The 25,218-nt window shown below is 39.5% G+C and overlaps 1 protein-coding gene across 1 annotated transcript in view; it reads right to left on the bottom strand.

Annotated features, from left to right (window-relative positions):
• The window catches only part of LOC124776496 (nucleolar MIF4G domain-containing protein 1-like), a 120,980-nt gene that overhangs the window by 20,900 nt on the left and 74,862 nt on the right, over positions 1-25,218 (bottom strand). Inside the window, exon 8 of the mRNA XM_047251514.1 lies at positions 10,006-10,199. Coding sequence (XP_047107470.1) covers positions 10,006-10,199 — 194 coding nt within the window. The remainder of the gene's footprint in view (positions 1-10,005; positions 10,200-25,218) is intronic.

Genomic DNA, 25,218 nt, shown 5'->3' with positions numbered 1-25,218 from the left:
TTATATAATGGTAAGACATAGATTTAGCAGCCAGGTTTTAAATTGCAAGACATTTCCAGGGGCAGATGTGGACTCTGACCACAATTTACTGGTTACGAAGTAACATTAAAACTGAAGAAACTGCAAAAAGGTAGGAATTTAAGGAGATGGGACCTGGATAAACTGAAAGAACTAGAGCTTGTAGACAGTTTCAGACAGAGCATTAGGGAATGACTGATAAGAACAGAGTAAAGAAAACAGCAGAAGGGGAATGGGTAGCTTTGAGAGATGAAATAGTGAAGGCAGCAGAGGATTAAGTAGGTAAAAAGATGAGGGCTAGCAGAAATCCTAGGATAACACAATAGATATTGATTTTAATTGAGGAAAGGAGAAAATATAAAAATGCAATACATGAATGGAATATAAACGTCTAAAAAATGATATCGACAGGAAGTGCAAAATGGACAAGCAGGCTACAGGACAACTGTAATAATGTAGAAGCATATATCACAAGGAGTAAGATAGATGCCACCTACAGAAAAATTAATGAGACCTTTGGAGAAAAGTGAACCACCTCACTCCGACGGAAAACCAGCCCCAAGCAAAGAAGGGAAAGCCAATAGGTGGAAGGAATATATAGAAGGTCTACACAAGGGCTATGTATTTGAGGGCAATATTATAGAAATGGAAGAGGACATGCAAAAAACCCTCAGATTTCAAGAAGAATACAGTAATTCCAATTCCAAAGAAACCAGGTGCTTACAGGTCAGAAAATTAGTAAAATATCAGTTTAATAAGTCACAGCTGCAAAATAATAAAACGAATTCTTTACAGAAGAATGGAAAAACTGGTACATGCCGACCTCGGGGAAGATCGGTTTGGATTCCGTAGAAATGTACGATCACACGAGGCAATACCTGCGACTTATCTTAGAAGCTAGGTTACATGTATAGCATTTGTAGACTTAGAGAAAGCTTTTGACAATGTTGACTGGAATGTCTCCCATAGCATAATACTGCTCCCATCAGCCTGCATCCGTGGTACTGTAAAGCGACACCCTCCTCTAACATTACTTTTATTCAGCAGAAGTAATCAATGCAGAAAATATTTTCATATCTTGTATAGGTTAATATTATTTCAGCTGTTTAACTAAAAGAATTTCATATGATTTTGTACATGATGTGGTATATTTCAGGCTAAAATGTACAAAGAGAAATTATTTCATTTTCTTTGCCCCAATCGATATATACTAGCTCTGTATGTACAGTTAAAATTACGCTTTTTTTTTTTTTTTTTTTTTTTTTTTTTTTTTTTTTTTTTTTTTTTTTTTTTTTTTTTTTTGAGATACTTGAAATTACAAAATATCTGGCACACTTTATTGCACAATCTGACACTAATTATTAAATTTATTTCTGGATTCATTTATAGAATAATGACACAAATTGGTGGATACTCTTTTGTCAAGAAAGTCTGTAAACTCTTTGGAATACTGTTAGTACCCAGAATGAAGCAGCAGTGGGCATGCCTCTAATGTGATTGGACGTGGTTTTATGTTTGGCAATAACAAAGTAATTTTTGAAAATAAAGTGGAAATTGTAAAGATTGTGTGATATAGAAAAATGTGATATAATATAAATTACGGAAACAGAAATTACACAGCAGGCTTACTTAAACATTATCATGTCATTCAGAACCTATAATGTCAAAAATTTCAGCCTCACGAATCAACCCCTAGACAAGAAAAACTAGAGCCAACCACGAGAAAAGAAGATAAGTAAAAAAATTTATTTGTAAATCTGACTCCTCTCAAAGCTTATTAAAAGAAATTAATTAGGAAATGAGTGACAATCAATAGATGATACGAGGGAGGGTAAGATTACAGTACGCAGCACATTTCGAGCAGCCGTTCACCTCGTTGGCAGCATTTGTGGAGACCACCGTCCAACTGGTGTAGCAAGAAGTATGATCCATCTGGAGAGCTGACATGTTTCCATAGGTTGAGGATCGAATCTCAATGGCCCTGTACCAACCGCAATCATAACTGATGATGTCGTTGGGTCAACAAGTGAATACGTAGGGGTGGACTGCTGCAGAGCTCCTCGTTCAGTAATGTACAATGAATGGTGTGTTCTGAAACATTAGTTCTTGCACCAGTGTTGCCACAGATCACTATCTACCCTACTTTACAAAGCAAACAAGCTTCCTAACCACACATTTTGTGAAGAGTCACGGACGTTCAACCATTTAGCACCTAGTGGTAGTTTCACTGTCATTTGACACCTTTCCATAGGTGTTCACGACAGTAGCAAGTGAACATTCGACCAGCTTCACTGTTTTCGAGATTCTCATTCACAGGCTCTGTGTAATAATAATTTGCTCTTTGTCAAAGTCACTTATCTCAAAGGATTTTCCCATTTGCAGCCCATATATTCACTAGAGTGATCCCCTGTCTGTGCCTGCCCCATTTTAATACTTCTGTTACCACGTCACGAGCCCAAAAAGTGACCATGCGGCACCCAACGTCTTGGTGCGCAATGGTCATAAGGTTTTGGCTCATCAGTGTATATTGTCATACTGATTGTAAATGATGACTGTAGATATTTAAATTAATTATAATTATGTTATACCTGTTGTACCATATTTTGTCAGCAATAAAAGTATGAAAACTTAACAAGAATCAGAGTTAATTTTAAAATTTTCCCATAACAAGCCTGACTCATACTGTTTTGGGCACAATTCATTATCAACTACAGATTAAGTCTGAAGAAATTGCGGAAAGGTAGGATATTAAGGTGAAAGGACCTGGATAAATTGAAGAAACCAGAGGAAGTTGAGAGTTTTAGAGGGAGCATTAGGTATCATTGGACAGAAGCAGGACAAAAGAACAAAACAGAAAATGAATGAAGAGACTTGAGAGATGAAGTAGTGAATGCATCAGTGGATGACATTGGTAAAAAGACATTGTCTAGTAAGAATTCTTACATAATTCAGGGGATGTTGTATTTACTGAAAAAAGGAGAAAATATAAAAATGCAGCAAATGAAGCAGGCAATTGGGAATACAAAGGTCTAAAAACGAGACTGACAGAAAGTGGAAAATAGCTAAGCAGGAATGGCTAAAGGACATGCAGGGGTGTAGAACCATGAATAACTACGGAAAAGACAGATGCCACCTGTAGGGTGATTAAAGAGAACTTTTTGAGAAAAGAGAAGCAATGTATGAAGATCAAGAGTTCAGGTGGCAAGTCAATGCTAAGCAAAAAAGGGAAGGCCGGGAGATGGAAGGAAAATAGGAAAATATAGAGGGTCTATATAACGGGAACATACTTGAGAACATTTTTATATAAAGAGAGATGAAGTCGGAAAAGACGAGATATGGGGTGCAGGGGGGCGGGGGTGATACAGTACTGCGAGAACAATTTGATACAGCACTGAAAGTCTTAAGTGGAATCAAGGCCTGTGAAGAATATGACGTTCTCTCAGAATTATTAATATCCTTGGGAGAGAGAACCACGATAAAATTATTCCACATGGTGTGAAAGATATATGAGAAAGGTAAAAAAACTCCACACTTCTGGAAGAATGTAATAATTGCAATTCCAAAAATGCAGCTGCTGACAAGTGTGAATACTATTGAACCATCAGTTTAACAAATCGTGGTTGTGAAATACTGACATGAATTATTTATATAACAATGGACAAACTGATAGAGGTTGACCTTGGGGGTCCTACAACTTATTTTACAAGATAGGTTGAAAAAAGGCGAATGTATGTTTATAATATTTGTAGATTTAGAGAAAGCTATTGGCAATGTGGGCTGGACTACACTCTTTGAAATTTTAAAGGTGCCAGGAATAAAATACAGGGATTGAAAGGTTATTTACGACTTGTATAGAAAGCACACTTTAATCATAAGAGTTGAAGGATATAATGGGGAAGCCATAATTGAGAACGGTGTGAGGACACATAGCATACCCATGATGTTATTCTAGCTATATATTAAGCAAACTGTGAAAGAAACAAAGGAGAAATTTCATAAGGGATTTAAAGTTCAGAGAGAAAATATAAAAACTTTGCACATTACTGATGACATTGTCATTCAATCGGAGATGACTACGGGCTTGGAAGATTAGTTGAACAGAGTGGATACTGTCTTGAAAAAGAGATTATTAAATGAATATCAATTAAAGTGAAACAAGGATTGCCATGCACTTATAAATAACAATAAAAGAAGAAATCTACAGAAAGTAAATCAGTTTTGAGAGATTTTTTAGAACATGAAATCTTCAACATACCAAAAAACAATGTTAAAACACTCCTCGGTGACTTCAATGCACATGCTGGGAAGGAAAAGGAGAAAATCTACGCAAATATTCAGCACACTTAAGAACAAACAGAAATGGTGAAAGACTGATCAACATGTGTAAAATATTCCATTTAAAACTGATGTCCACACAATTTCACAATTTACCAAGAAAACCCAAAACTTGGATATTTCCAGATCCAAACCTAGGAGAATTTCAGATGGATCACATAGCTATAACTAAACAGAATAACATGGAAATTATGAATGTTAAAGTAATCAGAAATGGGGCATTTGATTCAGATGATAGTCTCTTTAAGATTATAGTATGATTTCTCCCATCTAAAACAACAACAACAACAACAAAATACAATCAAGAAAGTAATCAGATAAATCTCCACTAAAGCTAACATAACAATCAAGAATACAGAAAAAAAATTGAGAAGAGACTGAGACAACAAAACAAGGTGATGAGTATGAACTCCAGGTACAAATTACTAAAGCATTATAGGAAACTTTAGGACTGGCCAAGAATTAAAAGAAGACATGGTGGAACCAAAAGTGTGAAGAAGCACTAGAACAAAGAGGTAAAAAAGGAAGACATTCAAAAAAGGAAAAAAAAAGAAAAGAATTCAGACAAAAAAAAAAGGAACTTCAAAAAACTGAAAATCAAACGAACTTTTGAAAAAACTGAACTTATGGAAATACAAGACAATTTTACCAAGAATAATACCAGACTTATTGCCAAACTTTTAAACACATGGTTAAAGGGTATCAGGCACAAGTATTTGTTCCAAAGATGAAAATGGCAAAATCGGATTAAATAACAAAGAAAATAGTGAAATACTAGCAAAATATTTTGACAGGCTCTTAAACTGCCCACCTCCAACAGTTAAATTTAAATTTCCAGCAATACCACAAAATATGTTGGAACATTTCCCACCAACAGAGCAAGAAATCCGTAAAGCCATTGTTGTTGTTGTTGTTGTTGTTGTGGTCTTCAGTCCTGAGACTGGTTTGATGCAGCTCTCCATGCTACTCTATCCTGTGCAAGTTTCATCATCTCCCAGTACCTACTGCAGCCTACATCCTTCTGAATCTGCTTAGTGTATTCATCTGTCGGTCTCCCCCTACGATTTTTACCCTCCACGCTGCCCTCCAGTAGCAAATTGGTGATCCCTTGATGCCTCAGAACATGTCCTGCCAACCGACCCCTTCTTCTAGTCAAGTTATGCCACAAACTCCTCTTCTCCCCAATTCTGTTCAATACCTCCTCATTACTTATGTGATCTACCCAGCTAATCTTCAGCATTCTTCTGTAGCACCACATTTCGAAAGCTTCTATTCTCTTCTTGTCTAAACTATTTATCGTCCATGCTTCACTTCCATACATGGCTACACTCCATACAAATACTTTCAGAAACGAATTCCTGACACTTAAATCTATACTCGATGTTAACAAATTTCTCTTCTTCAGAAACGATTTCCTTGCCATTGCCAGTCTACATTTTATATCCTCTCTACTTCGACCATCATCAGTTATTTTGCTTCCCAAATAGCAAAACTCCTTTACTACTTTAAGTGTCTCATTTCCTAATTTAATTCCCTCAGCATCACCCGACTTAATTCGACTACATTCCATTATCCTTGTTTTGCTTTTGTTGATGTTCATTTTATACCCTCCTTTCAAGATACTGTCCATTCCGTTCAACTGCTCTTCCAAGTCCTTTGCTGTCTCTGACAGAATTACGTCATCGACAAACCTCAAAGTTTTTATTTCTTCTCCATGGATTTTAATACCTACTCCGAATTTTTCTTTTGTTTCCTTTACTGCTTGCTCAACACACAGATTGAATATCATCGGGGAGAGGCTATAACCCTGTCTCACTCCCTTCCCAACCACTGCTTCCCTTTCATGCCCCTCGACTCTTACAACTGCCATCTGGTTTCTGTACAAATTGTAAATAGCCTTTCGCTCCCTGTATTTTACCCCTGCCACCTTCAGAATTTGAAAGAGAGTATTCCAGTCAACATTATCAAATGCTTTCTCTAAGTCTACAAATGCTAGAAATGTAGGTTTGCCTTTCCTTAATCTAGCTTCTAAGATAAGTCATAGGGTCAGTATTGCCTCACGTGTTCCAACATTTCTACGGAATCCAAACTGATCTTCCCCGAGGCCAGCTTCTACCAGTTTTTACATTCGTCTGTAAAGAATTCGTTTTAGTATTTTGCAGCTAAGACTTATTAAACTGACAGTTTGGTAATTTTCACATCTGTCAACACCTGCTTTCTTTGGGATTGGAATTACTACATTCTTCTTGAAGTCTGAGGGAATTTCGCCTGTCTCATACATCTTACTCACCAGAAGGTAGAGTTTTGTTAGGCCTGGCTCCCCCAAGGCTGTCAGTAGTTCTAATGGAATGTCATCTACTCCCGGGGCCTTGTTTCGACTTAGGTCTTTCAGTGCTCTGTCAAACTCTTCACGCAGTATCATATCTCCCATTTCATCTTCATCTACCTCCTCTTCCCTTTCCATAATATTGTCTTCAAGAACATCGCCCCTGTATAGACCCTCTATATACTCCTTCCACCTTTCTGCTTTCCCTTCTTTGCTTAGAACTGGGTTTCCATCTGAGCTCTTGATATTCATGCAAGTGGTTCTCTTTTCTCCAAAGGTCTCTTTAATTTTCCTGTAGGCAGTATCTATCTTACTCCTCTTGAGATAAGCCTCTACATCCTTACATTTGTCCTCTAGCCATCCCTGCTTAGCCATTTTGCACTTCCTGTCGCTCTCATTTTTGAGACGTTTGTATTCCTTTTTGCCTGCTCCACTTACTGCATTTTTGTATTTTCTCCTTTCATCAATTAAATACAGTATCTCTTCTGTTACCCAAGGATTTCTACTAGCCCTTGTCTTTTTACCTACTTGATCCTCTGCTGCCTTCACTATTTCATTCCTCAAAGCTACCCATTCTTCTTCTACTGTATTTCTTTCCCCCATTCCTGTCAATTGTTTCCTTATGCTCTCCCTGAAACTCTGTACAACCTCTGGTTCTTTCAGTTTATCCAGGTCCCATCTCCTTAAATTCCCACCTTTTTTCAGTTTCTTCAGCTTTAATCTACAGTTCAAAACCAATAGATTGTGGTCAGAGTCCACATCTGCCCCTGGAAATGTCTTACAATTTAAAATCTGGTTCCTAAATCTCTGTCTTACCATTATATAATCTATCTGAAACCTTTTAGAATCTCCAGGGTTCTTCCATGTATACAACCTCCTTTCATGATTCTTGAACCAAGTGTTAGCTATGATTAAGTTATGCTCTGTGCAAAATTCTACCAGGCGGATTCCTCTTTCATTTCTTAGCCCCAATCCATATTCACCTACTACGTTTCCTTGTCTTCCTTTTCCTACTGTCGAATTTCAGTCACCCATGACTATTAAATTTTCGTCTCCCTTCACTACCTAAATAATTTCTTTTATCTCATCATACATTTCCTCAATTTCTTCATCATCTGCAGAGCTAGTTGGCATATAAACTTGTACTACTGTAGTAGGCATGGGCTTCGTGTCTATCTTGGCCACAACAACGCGTTCACTATGCTGTTTGTAGTAGCTTACCCGCACTCCTATTTTCCTATTCATTATTAAAGGTACTCCTGCATTACCCCTATTTGATTTTGTATTTATGATCCTGTATTCGCCTGACCAAAAGTCTTGTTCCTCCTGCCACTGAACTTCACTAATTCCTACTATATCTAACTTTAACCTATCCATTTCCCTTTCTAAATTTTCTAACCTACCTGCCCGATTAAGGGATCTGACATTCCACACTCCGATCCATAGAACGCCAGTTTTCTTTCTCTTGATAACGACGTCCTCTTGAGTAGTCCCCGCCCGGAGATCCGAATGGGGGACTATTTTACCTCCGGAATATTTTACCCAAGAGGACGCCATCATCATTTACTCATACAGTAAAGCTGCATACCCTCGGGAAAAATTACGTCTGTAGTTTCCCCTTGCCTTCAGCCGTTCGCAGTACCAAAACAGCAAGGCCGTTTTGGTTAGTGTTACAGGGCCAGATCAGTCAATCATCCAGACTGTTGCCCCTGCAACTACTGAAAAGGCTGCTGCCCCTCTTCAGGAACCACACGTTTTTCTGGCCTCTCAACAGATTCCTCTTCGTTGTGGTTGCACCTACGGTACGGCTATCTGTATCGTTGAGGCACGCAAGCCTCCCCACCAACGGCAAGGTCCATGGTTCATGGAGGGCGGGGGGAGGGGGGGGGGGGGAGTAAAGCCATTATCTCATTCAAAAACAACACAGCAAGTGGTGAAGACTCCATTACAGCAGAATTATTGAAATGGCCAGAACCAAAGACTATAAAAGATCTACAACTGCTTTTTCAGTACATCTAGAAAACTGAAAATATTCCAAAAGAGTGGAAAATAGCATTAATCCACATGGTACATAAAAAGGGAGAAAACTGAAATGTCAACAATTACAGAGGAGTATCACTTCTGCCAGTGGCATACAAAATAATATCAAAAATTCCTGTGGACAGAGTTGTAAAAACTTTAGACACACAATTGGGAGAATATCAGGGAGGTTTCTGTGAGGGAAGATTCTGCACACAACAGATTTTTAGTTTAAAATCAATAATTCGCCACAGAATGTTAACCAGCATCACAGTCGCGCTATGTTCACATACGCTGCAGCAATGCACTCAAACAGAAATATTTAAAATGCCACATATACAAGCTTTTGAAATGTGATGCTACAGAAGAATGCTGAAGATTAAATGTGTACACTGAATAACAGATGAAGAGGTACTGAATGAAATTGGGGAGGAAAAGAAGTTATGAAACAACTTGATTAAAAGGAGATGAGTGTAGACATCCTGAGATATCGAGGAATTGTCAATTTAGTGCTGAAAAATAGGCAGCAGGAATTCAAGGATAATCAAGGCAAAGGTAAAACAGCTGACAATAAATTTACTGGGTAATGACTGCCCATTCTGCAGTAAAGAAAACTAACATACATGTTGTCAGAAGACTTTTTTCTTTTTTTCTTCTTCTTCCTTCAAAATAAATATACATGAACTATCATAAACAATTTTCAAAATTAAATACATTCTAGAGCTGAAATAATGGAATAAGCACTTGTAAACATGTAGCAAATGTGGCAAACAAAAATATGCCAGGTATGTTCGTCAAATTAATATAGTGGTTGTTCTTAATTCTGCACTAGGACTTATTCAGTCTTACAAAACTAATTACATAACAGAAACAGAGCAGAGAAAGATATAACATAGGTTATACTGACATTAATGTCTGCAGCTAAATCATTAGCTAGACAACAAAATAGTGAAAACGGACAATAGCTTTTTTACAACTCTGCAAGTTATAATCTCTTCCTGCCCCTCTAAATTTCATTATTACCACAGTCCATCAACCACCCCCCCCTGCCCCGCCCCCCACTAGACTACAGACTATCTCAAAATTCACTAAGTCTTTCAGAATTCCGTTGATTTCCTTGACTTTACCAATAAATTTGATTTCCCTGAGAATTCCCGATTTTCCAGACGAGTCAGCAACCTGGGTTGTAATTTTACACCCTCTATTAGCAGAACAAATTTATATTATACACTACATGAATGTTTGAAAAATTCAGGCTGAAGATCCTGTACCAGTGTCAAGCTACATACTTCTTTGTGGATACTCACTTCAGCTGTCATCACAATGCAGAAAATATCTCTTCTTACATCGGTATTCATCCGTTGCTTTCTGGCTAGCTCTAGCAACTGGCTGCTGTAGGCTGTATCCTTTTTACTGATAGTAGAGGTTTTACCACCTTCTTGTAAAGGCAGTACTCCTGTCCATGCTGAGCCAACTACCCACCAGCGACCTTGTTGGTCAGCTGCAATAAAGAATTTGCATTTTAAGGAAAGCCAATAAAACCACAATAGTCTCCCAAAACATAGCAATGATATATACATTTCCCGATGTGTTGATTTTGTATCCAATTCGTAATGAGAATTTCATTCATACATCAGATATAGTCCTAAATAGGTAGCAAATATTACTATAAATGTGAAAGTAATTTACAGCACATAATTTATAGATAACTGACTTTTACATACATTGTAATCCACACTCAGCTATATTGAAATAGGAATTATTGTTACCATTGTGAGCTGACTTTTGATTTCACATACTTTTCATGTTTTGTCTTCAGCTCTCAGATTTTGAGAAAACATTTTCAAGTTACACAAGTCATCTTATTGAAACAGGCAGGAGAAATTAACACACTAGTATGTTCTGTATTAAATGCTAGCATAATTTTCATTTAAAATTTTGCTAGATAATTACAAAAAATAATGTCTGTAAACTGCATGTATCAGTCAGGGTTAATGCATCATCTAAATCACAAGCTAAAATTACCGAATTATCACTTTAATAAGTCATCGTTTCATAATACTAACACGAATTCTCTACAGAAGAATGGAAAAACTGCGAGAATCTGACCTCAGGGAGGATTAGTTTGGGTACTAGAAACATGTAGGAACACATGAGGCAATATTGACTTTCTTGGTAGATAGGTTATGAAAAGGTGAACCTACATGTATGGCGTTTGTAAATTTAGAGGAAGTTTTGGACAATGTTGACTGCAACACTCTCTCTGAAATTCTGAAGGTAGCAGTGATAAAATACAGGGAGCAAATGGCTATGTACAACTTGTACAGAAACCAGACAGCAGTTATAAGAGTCGAGGGGCTTGTAAGGGAAGCAGTTGTTGAGAAGGGTTGTAGCATATCCCTAATCTTATTCAATCTAAACATTGAGCAAGCAGTAAAGGAAACAAAAGAAAAATTTGAAGTAGGAATTAAAGTTCAGGGAGAAGAAATAAAAACTGTGAGTTTTGCTGATGACATTGTAATTCTGTCAAAGATAGCAAAGAACTTGGAAGAACTGTTGAATGGAATGGACTGAGTCTTGAAAGGAGGATATACGATGAATATTAACAAGAACAAAACAAGGAGTATAGAATGCAGTTGCATTAAATCAGGTGATGCTGAGGGAATTAGATTAGGAAATGAAATGCTTAAGTAGTAGTAGGTGAGTTTTGCTGTTTGAGTGGTGAAATAACTGATGGTGGTCAAAGTAGAGAGGATATAAAACAAAATGGCAATGGCAAGAAAAGCATTCCTGAATAAAAGAAATTTGCTAATACTGAATATAAACTTAAGTGTTAGGAAGCCTTTCTGAAGGTATTTGTCTAGAGTGTAGCCATGTACGGAAGTGAAACATGGGCAACCAGTTCAGACAAGAAGAGAATAGAAGCTTCTGAAGCATGGTGGTACAGAAGAATGCTGAAGATTAGATGGGTAGATCGCATAATTAATAAGGAGACACTGAATAGAGCAGGGGAGAAAATAAATTTGTGGCACAACCTGAGTAGAAGGAAGTATCAGTTGATAGGACACATTCTGAGACATCAAGGGATCACCAATTTAGTATCAGAGGGAAGGGTAGGGGGTAAAAATCATAGTGGAAGACCAACAGATGAATATAGTAAGCAGATTCAGAAGGATGCAGGTTGCAGTAGCTATTCGGAGATGAAGAAGCTTGCACAGGGTGCACAGGATAGAGTAGCATGGAGAGCTGCATCAAATCAGTCTTTGGACTGATATCACAACAACAACAAATCAAGGATGTCCAGCCTACAGCCTGTGGGTTGCATGTGGCCCAAAGCAAGTACAAATGTGGCCCAAGAAGTGAACCTCTATCACACAATCAATAAAAAGATTCCAGAAAATTGCATTTATGTAAAGTTATGGTAAAATTGAGTATTTTCAATTTGAAACTCTTGCCACATGATACTATTCTCTCATTGACACATTTGTTATTGTTAGTGTTAAGTATATTATGTGTAGCCCAAAAAATTTGTCTTCTTCCAATGTGGCCCAGCTAAGCTAAAAGGTTGGACACTCCTAATTTAAATAAAAATATGAGGGCTGTTCAATAAAGAAAGATCATAATTTTTTTATGGTCATAATTTCCCACATTAAAATTTAATCTTATGATATTCTATTACCCTAATGTGCAACAAACACGCCATAGCAGTTTCATTGTTGGGACTCCTTGTTCCCACCTGTGAAAGGCAGGCAAGGTCTGACATGTTCAAGTATCGCCTACCGCTACAATGGAGGTAACACGTGACAAACAATATGTGGCTTTGAAATTCTGCTTTCATCTCAACAAATCTTCAGGTAAGGCCTATACAATGCTACCTGTGGAGAGTCTGTTCTTCCCTACAGCACAGCTCAAAGGGGGTTTAAAATCTTTAAAGAGGGGAGACAATCAATTTCAAAGGAAGATGGACCTGGTGCTCCAGTTACTGCTCTTACGGAACGGAACATCAACACTGCTGCTGTCATTGTGAAAGAGGATTGACAAATTACCTTAAGATCACTTTCTGAAATACTGCACATTTCATTGGGTGTCACCCACATGTTGGTGAGAGAAAAATTATACATGACACATGTTTGTGCGCAATAGGTTCCAAGACTGTTGATTCTCGAACCAAAGGAATTTCACATTCAGGTTTGCATGCAGTTAAAAGATTATGTTAGAGGAAGACCTGGAGTTTCTTTCAAATGTAATCACTGCTAATGAAACTTGGCTACATCATCTTGATCCTAGGAGCACACAGCAAAGCTCAGTGTGGAAATTTCCTTCATCACCAACCCCCCAAAAAGCAAAAGTGGTTGCTTCTGCTGATAAAAGTTATGGTCATCTCATTCTTTGATATTCGTGGAATGGTTTATCAGCATTTTGTACCTGCACATACACACATCAGCAACTGGACAATACTACAGGGATGTCCTGAAAACATTGCAAGTCCATATCAGGCACAAAAGACCACATTTCCATGAAATAGGCAGGATGCTGCACCACGATAATGCGCGGCTGCATATTGCCAATGCTGTTGCTGAATGCCTTGCAAAAATCAATGTGAAGTGCATCCCTCACCCTCCCTGTAGTCCAGATTTAGCCCCATGTGATTTTTTTCTATTCCCTAACATAAAGCACAGCCTTCATGTGAGGCATTATCAATAATCAGAAGCAGTGGTGAAGGCTGCGGAGGCAATCTTGAAGGACCTCTCAAAAAATGGTTTCCAACATGTATTTGAAGACTGGCAGAAATGCTGGGACAAGTGCATCACATTCATGGGAGACTACTTTAAGAAGGACCATCACAATTATGAGGATGAGTAAAGGCATGTTGTCCAAAAAAAAAAAGAGCTCATTCTTTATTGAACAGCCCTCGTATATCATTTGGCATGCTGATTTAAAATGTGTTCACCTCATTAATTAAAGATAAAATGTATTATAGAAAGAGAGACCTGAGAATAATTATTTAGATGGTCATTGTTATGGGATCAATAAGCACACTGGACAAATTAAATGGTCATTGTTTTGGGATTAATAAGCACACTGGACAAAAAATTAGCCATCCCTCGGGCAACATCAGGCACATTATGTGCAACACTGCTTTTGGCCTGCATTCCGAAGTTTTGTGAGGAAGCGAGTCCACTATTTATTTAGATATGCCATATCCAGCAGAAGACACTCAATTATTAGATCCAGCAGAGCTCCTAAATTGGAGGGATGTTGATTGTAATATTTCACATGCTGTTTTAAACAATTCCAGACATTTTTTATAGGATTAAGACTGGGTGATTTAGCAGGCCATTAGACATGTGACAAGCGTCTTAGTGTTTGTCAAATCAGGAGCATACACTTGCAGCCCTGTGAAGATGGGAGAGCCCGCGTCATACTCATCACAAACATGTAGGAGAAAAGGCAATACTTGATCACTAAGATTGTAGAAGTAAACATCTTGGTTCATGTTCACTGTAACCTGAATGAGTGGGCCTAAGACACGATATGAAAATCATCCCCTAAACAACACAGAATCGTTTCTGGCCTGAACCACACCCCTCCACAGACTGCAGTTTAAATGCCAGTTGGAGTACTTGGACACCTTGCATTATTTGAAAAGAGGCAACATTGTGACTCGATCGACCGTACTACATGCTCCCAGTCAGCTAATCTCCAGTTTCTGTATTGTTGGGTCCACTGAAGAATTGCAGCTCTCTGTGCCACTGTGAGCAATGACCTTTTATGAGGTACCCAACTCAGACTGTCCACTCACTGACAGCATTTCATACTTGAAATGGAACACCAATCAAATCAGTAGATACACCAATGGCCTTTCACCAACGCAGGCAAAGCCTGGTTCATTTGCTCAATACTTTGTGGGCAGCAATACAGTATTCCTGGGATACAAAAACAATTTTTCTCTTTGATTTCCTTGCAAAGACCACCTGGACCAACTGGCCGAAGAAATACATAAACATATACTGTTAGAATATCATCAGATTTGGCACCTTTCGACATCTGGTTATTCATACTTCTAAAGAAATTTGTGGCTGGAAAATATTCTGAGAGCAATGAAAAGGTTGTGGTTTCTAGATGGGCATTTTCCACACCTTACATAATTTGATTGGACTCTCTTCATTGGCCAGAAAATGGACTACACAAAAAAACTGAGTGCATTGTTAACATTTAAAACATTGTCTTTCACTGCCAGCCCAAGAAATTTTCTCCTTGCACTTGTACCTGCTGCCATGTAACTATAGAATTGGAAAACAAATTCTTAAAGTGCAGAATATTTGACCAGTTGTGTTTAGTTATCATTCTATGTTGATAATCACAGCTGTCAGTCTCATTTCTCACTTCAGTATGAAGTGAGTTTGATATGGCCTTGAGGAGCTTCTTTCAATACTTCACACTATTAGGGTTTGCTAACAAAGATTTAGCACCTTATACAGTCTACATCATCTTTTCTCCTTAGCCATCATTGACAGAGCAGTTAACTGCCATCCAGTCACTCTCAAGGCTCACATCATTAAATAGTGTGGCTTTACAGAGAAAATGGAAGAGAGAAGCCTTAATTAAATCTTCAGTAAAATTAAGAAAACCAATTACAGTAGGAATCAGTATCTAATCCAGACTTTCACACTATGCAGCTGCTAGTAACCATAAGATACGACAGGACAACATTCTTGTGAGCAGATTTGAATGAGATGGTCAGTACTCATACAGCACAAAACTAGATGAGTCAGTAGGTCTGCAACCTTCTTGACTGGACTACAAATTGCTGACTGAGAATTTCAGAGCTCTGCTGAGATGTGATTACCACGGGAACCTGTTGAGGCGATTCCAAGATATGAAACTTACGAGCACTCACACTTGTCGTGAGTCAGCTGCACATACACTTATGTCAATGTTTGGCACTGATCATATGTCTCTCTAAGCTCATCAGGCTTTCGTAGACTTGTCTGCCATAGGTAATGGTGTAGGGGCCCTGATGCCACATGTTTAATTCTGAACAGTCACTATTCAGCCCTTGTGAAAAAACACTGAAAGCAAACAAAGGTTTCTGGTCATGGTGCATACATACCTACTTATCTGCTTGCATATTGCTATACAGTTTGGCTAAGGAAATAAAGACCTTACAATACAACTCTGTCAGTTTTTATTAAGATACAATAAATTGCAGTACTATAGAATCTGAAGCAAGATTAGTGGAGCAAGAGGTGGAGTTTAATAAGATAAACAGATTAGTGGGGTCATTACGAGGATGGTAAAAGGACGAAGCCCACCTATAATTAAAATCTGGACACACATTTTACTGGATTGAAACAAAACTGGGAGAAAATTCAAATGTAATTTTTATTATAAATAATTTATACACTCACCTATGGATAAATGATACGCCTTACAAACGTAATCTTAAATATTGCATAATCTCATTAGTTCTCCAGTTTGCTCTTGCTCTTGCTCTGGTACACCAATGTTCCATCAAATCTAGAGACGAGTAGAAACCCAAATGCTACTCATATGAAAATCTTTAAGTGCACCCAGGTTTATCTGTCACTATTCAAGATCACTTCAAAGATGAAGATTGGCCCAGACTTAATCCCAGTAATGCAAAAACAAATACAGTTAAAGTATTGTTTTTTTTTTCTTTATCAATATATATCCACACAGTAAGAGTACTTTGTTAACTGAGTGGCTCAGGAGAAAACAATGGTAAGCACCACCACCGTGTATTTTGCGCTCTACCTATGGTGCTACCTATGAGTAGCAAAATATAACACATGAGAAAAACATTCTAATTTCACTCAACAGATGTCTGGACTATGCTTCATGGTGAACGCCAGTGGCTGCCTGCCACAGGGACATAGTGGCAACTGACAGGTAAAATGGCTGGCGCTAAGAGGGACCCGTGTACCTTTTCCAACATTATAGCCACATTGGACGAGTTATAAGAAAATGAAGATGTTCTTAGTGATCCTGAGTAGATTTTCCATGAGCCAGAGGACTCACAGTTATGTAAATTTTCAAATCTGTTGTACTTAGTACATTTCACAAACATAACAGTAAGGGCACATACATACCATTATGTTTCTGAAATGCAAGAATTATGAGGTTAGTACTGAATGGCTGTTGTTGAAGGCTTGACAGTGGGTGTGTATATTTCTTGATTCATATTTGTATAAGCAATAATTATAAAAACAAAAATTTGGTAATAATAATGAGTAGTAATAATCTTAGCAGCTATTCAGGTAATCCACGAAGGATATCGAAGTGACCTTAATATCGAGCAGTCTGTCACTGTCTCGGATGCCTGTCAGAAGGAGCAGAACAGATAGAAAAGTCTTCTCAGAAAAGGATGAGATGCACCACACAATGGAAGTTTAAGCAGAAGATTCGTAATACAGGTAAAGAGTACGTACCTCATTCTGGAAAAACTGCAGATAAAAAAAGGATGTAGGACTAACTGGCATTGTTCTCTTACATTTACAGAAAGTAGGGGGCATTTCGTTCACACAAGGCATTTGAAAAAAGCATTTGTCTCCAAAAAGATGACTGTTGATGGTCTAACTGTTAACCCAAGGAATGCACGCTGGTGGGAGATGACTTCTGAATACCCAATATCTTTATATGAGAATGCAGGCTTTTTCGGCAAATCTCAATGATAAAATCTTCTTGGGTTGACAGCAGAGTCAATACATTGTTCTCCAGCAATGTTTCAGCAAGTTTCTTTCTTGGCATCTTCAAGTGAAGTGTCGGGTTCACATCTCATCTGGATCTTTATAACCGCTGGACCACGGGCTTCTCTGCATCCTCGGCACTGGTTGGGCCAATCAGGCTTGTGCAGATTCTCCACTCACGCCTGATTGGCCTGACTGGCACTGAGAATGCAGAGAAGCCCGTGGTCCAGTGGCTATAAAGATCCGGACGAGGCGTCCTTTACTTCACCTAAAGATGGCAAGCAAGAAACTTACTGAAACTTTGCGGGAGAACAACGCATTGACTTGGCTGTCAACCCGAGAAGATATCATCATTGAGATTCACCAAAAAAGCCTGCATTCTCATATAACACACTTCTATGGGGAGGACATAGCAGTGTTAAGTCACTGCAAAAACTTCAGATCAAGAGGGCAAGTTTGCTCAGCAGACTCGCGTTCTTGCAACATTGTCGGGATAAGGACATACTGCCGCAGTTCACACACCTGCGACATCCTATCCGTACGGCAAGAACCGAAAGCATCCTGCAATGTGCCAGCTCGGCGCTGGTGACGGAACACACATGCATCACACGGTCTGAACTCGAAAAAATTGGACGCGTCTTACTCGCACGCCACCTGAAACTGCTTTTGACACGGTCACCTTTCACATAGTAGTGGGTAGATGGCAATACTTTCACCTCCAGTGAAATGTTCAAGCAGAAGGCCACCACGAAACAACAAAACAAGTGCCAATGACTACCAGGGGTACAACAGCAGGAGGCCGACACCGAGAATTCGAGGACCATTGTCAACCAGAGCAGCAAAGAACTGGATGAGCCAACAATGCCTGTGCTATCCAAAGGATTAAACTTTGCACCAGTTCTGAGCACATTACCAAAACTACAGATCAGCAACAGCGTTGAACAGGCCATACGCGGGCTCTCTTCTGAAGCCGCTGAAGAGGTGAGAAAGGAGACCTGCACAATCCTAGACAACGCAATAATGCCAAAAAGCTACACCTCAGCGGTGGAACGCAGGGTGATACGCAGCCTCAGAGAAGATGAGGATACTGTCATTCTACCAGCAGAGAAAGCGAATGCAACGGTGCTGCTAAGAGCGGCTGACTACTGGGACAAGATTAATTCGCTGCTGCAGGACCAGGCCTAGAAACAAGTGGAGAAGGACCCTACAACAGCTGTGATTAGAAAGACTATTGGTCTTCAACAACAACTCAGGTCTGGACCAGGACCTGATAAAAATGCTTTACCCCATAGCTCAAGTTCCACCATGGTTATATGGCCTCCCCAATATACACATGATCAATTCCCGTACCTATGGTATAGCCAAACACCTGGCACCTACTCAAGCCTCTTATGGGTAAATGTCCCCACCACATCAAGAATTCTACGGAGTTTGCTAAGATATTCAAGGTGGTGGTGGTTGTTAGTGTTTAACGTCCCGTCGACAACGAGGTCATTAGAGACGGAGCGCAATCTCGGGTTAGGGAAGAATTGGGAAGGAAATTGGCCGTGCCCTTTCAAAGGAACCATCCCGCCATTTGCCTGAAACGATTTAGGGAAATCACGGAAAACCTAAATCAGGATGGCCGGAGACGGGATTGAACCGTCGTCCTCCCGAATGCGAGTCCAGTGTGCTAACCACTGCGCCACCTCGCTCGGTAAAGATATTCAAGGAGTGGCGTCTTAACAAAAATTATATTATGGTCAGCTTTGACATTACATCCCTCTTCACGAAGGTAATGCTAGAGGACTCCTTGAAACTACTGGAGAATCATTTTGATGAAGACACAGTGGAATTATTCCGCCATGCACTCACATTTCCAGTGTGGGGGCAAGTTTTATCAAAAGGTGGATGGAGTTGCTATGGGATCCCCACCGGCACCATGTGTTGCCAGTCTGTACATGGAATACTTTGAATATATCACCTTGGAAGTAGCATCCCTGGAACCCAAGGTCTTTCATCGGAACGTGGATGATACTTTTGTGGTCTAGCCGCACAGTGAGGACACACAAATGGAATTTCTCAACCATCTGAAAAGCATACACAAGAATATCAAGTTCACAGTGGAATTGGAAGAAAATGGGTGCTTATCCTTCCTTGATATCCTAATAAAGAAGAAAACAGACGGCACACTGGGACACTCAGTCTACTGAAAGAAAACACACACAGACCTGTACTTCAAAGCCAACAGCTGGTATCACCCAGCACAACGGAAATCCATGCTCACTACCCTTGTCCGCAGAGCTCATGACATGCACAAGGACAGTTTATCTACTGAGATTCAGCACCGTATCTGAAGAAAACCTTCCAGAACAATGGCTACACTGAAACACAGATTAGACGCGCTCTCAAGGTGAGCAAGAAGATGAAAAAGGAGGAGGACCTTTAGGAAGAAGAGAACAACAAAGGTCTGGCGTTCCTCCCGTATGCAGGGCCACCCATGACCGAGACTGCCAAGATACTGGAGAAGAACAAGATAAAAACCATCTTCCACCTTCCAGCAAAAATCAGGAATATGCTGGGCTCAATTAAGGACAACTTGGGTCTAAGAACACTGGGTGTCTACAGCATTTCCTGTGAATGTGGAAAACAATATATTGGACAGACACAGCATTGCATCACACAGTGCATCTCTACACATATGAGAAGCATTCACCTCAGGCAAAAGGAAAAATCCATGGTAGCGGAGCACACCCTCAGTGAAGAACACACATTTCAATCTGAAGAAACCAAGAGACTGTGTAGAGCGAAAGGTTTCTGGGACTATTATTAAAGAGGCAGTGGAGGTGCGGGCCAGTGATAACCCGGCCAACCGGAATAGTGGCTTCCAACTCAGTACCGTGCCGAACACAACATTATCAATAATAATGAGAGCACATCGATGGAAAGGGGTTGGTGGTGGCAGATGGAATAAACAGGCTGCACTGAGATGAGACGCCAGGACCCAGCGCCTGCGACCTGCCCCCCCCCCCCCCCCCCAACCCCAACCCCAACCCCAACCCCAACCACGTGCCGCTGCACAGATTCCGCTCGTGCCTGATTAGCCCGACTGGTGCTGAGGATGCAGAAAAGCCCATGGTCCAGTGGCTGTAAAGATCCGGATGAGAAGTGAAACTGACACTTCGCCTGAAGGTGGCAAGTAAGAAACTTGCTGAAACATTGCCAGAGAACAACGCATTGACTCGGCTGTCGACCCAAGAAGATTTTATCACCCAATATCTTTATTCATCAGTGAGACATACAGTCATGACATCTAAAACAAAGTAAAGTTTACATCCCTCCTGTTCATCGTGGATTTTTCTTGTTATTAAGACCAACATATTTGGACAATGGATACATCAGTGAGGGGTGTGATGAGTAATTAAACAATGGGTGTCTCAAAAGAAGGTTTACATTATATTTGATGTGTCAAAATAAAATAGAAGCTGACGTCAACTGACAAAATCTTTATTTATTATTAAATATCACTTTAGGAATTTAGGTTAGTTTTTCAAAATAATGTCATTTAAATGCAATCCCGCACATCTACAGCATTCATTTAAACAATAAACAAAATTTTGCATGATGGCTCGAGGTGGCTGCCAGTTCACAAAGGATATTTCCTGTCAGTTGCTCCAGAGAAGTCAGATTACTGCCCTACACTTTGGATTTGACATATCCCCATAAGAAAAATATCAATGGGGCTCAAATCTGAACTGCGTGGGGGTTAATTTAGGCTACCTCTCCTAGAAATCAACAGGCCAGAGAAAATTACACAAAATCACAGTACAGACACATGGACCTGTGTCCTATGGCTCCATCTTGCTGAAACGATGTTCTTTGGTTATAACCACAAATGTTTTGCAGTTCAGGTGCCAAAAATCATTTAAAATCTTAACATAATGTTCCAAATTAACTGTAACTTGTGAGTTAGCAGGTGAGCTGTGGCGCCCTGAAAATATTCTAAGTTCGGAGTTGGCTTGGCCGCACGGGACGCTCGGCAAGCCAGGGCTTGTCAGCAACCACGTGCTGCTGAACATTAGCCGGAGTAAAAGGAGTAGCCCAGCGCGTGGTCCAGGCTGACCACGTGGCTGGGAATTCCATATTGATGCTGTGTCGAGGACTGTGCTTTGTGTCAATGAAGGAGATTTGTATACCGGGAGTGCCAAAGATGGCGGACTTTGTGAAATCATAATGGCAGACATTTCACAGTTCATGTAGAAATTAATAGTAGCCAGAGGAATCATGATACCTCAAAAAGAAACATGTATGTTACCATTAGTTGCATCATGATTCTAATGGTGTTATCAGATTTTCAATATCTTTATTAGTTAAAGTTTCGTATCTGACTGTAAATTATACAAGTAACACCCAGCAATGAATTTCCGAAATCTAAATGGTTCATCCGAATTTGTCAATTGATGTGTCTTTAGAAAGCTATTACCGCAAACCTAAATTGGTATGAATTACAGGCATGTAACTTGAATAGTACGTGAGTTATTGGAGGTCAAAGTGGCCGATTACTATTGATCGCGTCAGGCCATAAGTACTCCACAGTTACATGAAAAAATGGTAGCAGCATGCTTATAAATATATTTATTCATCTATGTTTATATCTGATATATACTATTCATGAAGAAATTGGTCAAATATTTACCGGGGTTTAGGAAGAACAGAGCCATTAGGCTACAGAGCGTGTTTATGGTCCAGCCGTAGGAATATTTATTTAATTTCAAGTTATTCAAATGTAAATTCAGTATTTCGTATGTGTTTCAATATGTTTGTGAGTGTTCATTGGTTTGGAGACATGGCAGTAGCGCTCTAGCCAATCACAGTGCTCGTTACTACAGTAGGTGATAACGGAACTCAATGGAGAGACTGTATGGAAGTGGAGGAGGAGCACTGCATCACACAGGACACGGGGGAGTGCTGGACACGAAGGCGCAACGGACGGTCGCAGGAAATACTTGGAGAGTGTTGAGCAATTTGCTCGTGGTCATGGGCGATAGAAATATTTCGTAGCGCCGACTTGTGCACTTGAGATTTCCGGGCTTCTGCAGTGAATACGTAGTATGCGTTTAGAAGTGAATATCTCGCGAGCTATGTTGTTGCTCATATCTATTTACGTGAAGTAGGAATCTATTGTTTCCCTGTTATTCAACTTATATTTTATTTAATTGCTGGACCACCGACACCAATAAGTGTTTTGCAGTAATAAATGGTACTTCTGCTATCGTACTCGTCCTTTAAAGTCGTTAAAATAGTACCTGCAGATTTTATTTAATTGCAATCTTTCATATATAAATTTCTAAGTTACATTCAAAATTCGCAATTGCCAATTGATAGGAACCTTCAACCATTTGATTCATGTGTATATTCATATTGTATACTGTAGACTCAACAGTATTTGGCTTGTAATGGGGCAACTACATATCACAGCCCCTTGACAATGAAACCAGCCAAAACTATTAATATTTCAACTCTGAGTCTGAGGGTATGTAGTTGAGGGCCACCATTTTTTTTTTATTTTTTTATTTAAATAGCCTGCAAACTGCACGACCACTCTCGTCCTCGAGAAAGTGCAGGCCAATTATTCCGTGAGCTGATGTCGCAGCCCATACAGTAAATTTTGGTGAATGAAGGGGTTTCTCACACTTCTGTTTAGGATTCATTGCTCTCAGTAGTGGTAATTTTACTTAATGATGTGACTGTTCAAGTGAAAATGAGCCTTATCGGAAAACAAGGTGACATTAAATGAAGGGCACTCAGCAACTGCAGCCTGTGTCTGGTATCCTGAGGCTTTAATTCTTATACCAATTGGATTTTGCATGAGTGAAGTTTAAGGTCTTTTTGCAGAATTTGGTGCAGTGATTACCTACATACATTTAAAAAACATGCATGCTTATGAATGGAGAGGTTAGGATCATCATGAACAGCCAGATTTACTCTCTCCATGGATTTACCATTTTTGATGACCTCAGTTGCCCGGATTTCGGTTTGGTCAGTATTGAACCAGTCTCCTCAAACATTCTGATCCATTTCCAGATAAGGGGAACACTTGGAGCATCACTTACTTTATGCAATTCATGATCCTTGAAAAATTTCCTCCACGGTACAGGCACCAAGTCACCATTTTTGTAAAATTCTCCCACACAGAATGTGTGGTCCGTTCCTGAGAAGTGCTCCACACAGACTGAATTTCTAAAGACCAAGCAATCGTTGAGCTTAGCCCCTCCCCCCCCCCCCCCCCCCCCTCCTCCAATTTGTTGCACATACATAGAGAGCCCTTCAAATGTAAACTTTCTTTTGAGACATCCTGTACTTTCAAGCAACGAGCTATACAGTTAAGTGCACTAGTAACTTCGTGTAAATGTTCTCACACGATTAGATGTCATTAGATTTTATTGCTAGCGTATGTGATTGGGGTAACATAGTGGTGTTGCCTTACAGTAGTGTATTTGTTTTTATATATTTCATATGTTACAGACAGTTTCTTAGTGTTTTATGTCAGTATGGACTAATATAGATGTTAAAAGCCATCCAGAACAAAAAAATGTTATAATACAATTATTCAGATTCAAGGATAAATTGCAAACTTTACTCTTCTGTTCCTCCAAACTCCTACTTTGGTGCTTACCATTTTATTCCCTCAAGCAGCTCAATTACTCTCTGATGTGTATACCATCCAGCCATCATACTGTAACATACTCCTACTTTTGTTGATTGAAACAAATATGTGTAAGTATATACAAAAGAAACATAGTAACTGATAACAGATCACAGAAACAATCACCACACACAATTATTTTAGGTTGTTGAGGAAGTAAAAGTAATGGATTGCACAAAGTTAACGGACTGTACAAAATTAAAGTGACTTGTGACATAAACTTACTGTTTCATTCTATATCAATAACAGTCATGGAAAGCCTAACCTAAAATGTTCACATTTAAATTTGTACAAACACACTAATTTGTTATGAAGTAATATCGCAAAGTAATCTTCTGGTTATATAATGGCTTCCATAATGTAAAGATTAAGCAAAGTGTACATATAGCTCTGCTGCCTGGCAGTCCATGGGATGATAAAAAAGCTCTTTGTGAGAATGCATTTAACTATATGGGTAGAAAAACAAACTTTTAAGAAGTCCATTATGATTCTGAAAGTTGTATTTTCTGAAATCAGCTCAAAATTGGTGTCTCAGCTTCCTTTGTTTCTCACATACTGATTTGTGGGTCACATTTCTCTCAACACAAATATATTATGCATTGAGCTACACAAATGAAATGGTGAGTCTCTGACAGCTATACTGTGGAAGGGACTGGAGAAGTTTTTGTGATTCAAGCACTGGATATGAGGCATTTTCTGCCACAGATACAATCTGTAAATCACAATGTTCTGGGTGCAAGAAATTACAGAATGTAGCACTGTTGGCCTCTGTTTGGCATGTTTCTTCCCCCTTTTCCATTCACGCACCATATGCCCTCAATTTAAATTTAGGTATACGATCTGTAGTGCCGTGACCCAGTCTTCGGACAGAAAATTATAACTCTTTAGCAAAAGTAAAGAGAGGTAGCATGCACGCCACTGCAGAATGTTGCACTAATAGCCGTGGCTGCACGTGGAGCCATTTCCCGAGTGGAATGCTGCCACAGCACAACACACAGTGCCATTGATGTCAACAGCCTTGGCCCCCAAAGGCTGCCTGCCACAGAATTGCAGGGCACCACCTCAGCAGATCTGGGCAGAGGCCGCTGCCCATTCATCAGCAGCCAGGGATGAAAAGGAGAAGC

Source organism: Schistocerca piceifrons, chromosome 2 (assembly GCF_021461385.2).
Source record: "Schistocerca piceifrons isolate TAMUIC-IGC-003096 chromosome 2, iqSchPice1.1, whole genome shotgun sequence".
NCBI classification, from domain to species: domain Eukaryota; kingdom Metazoa; phylum Arthropoda; class Insecta; order Orthoptera; family Acrididae; genus Schistocerca; species Schistocerca piceifrons.
The sequence above is the reverse complement of the archived record's forward strand: the minus strand, read 5'-3'. Positions and strand labels throughout refer to the sequence as shown.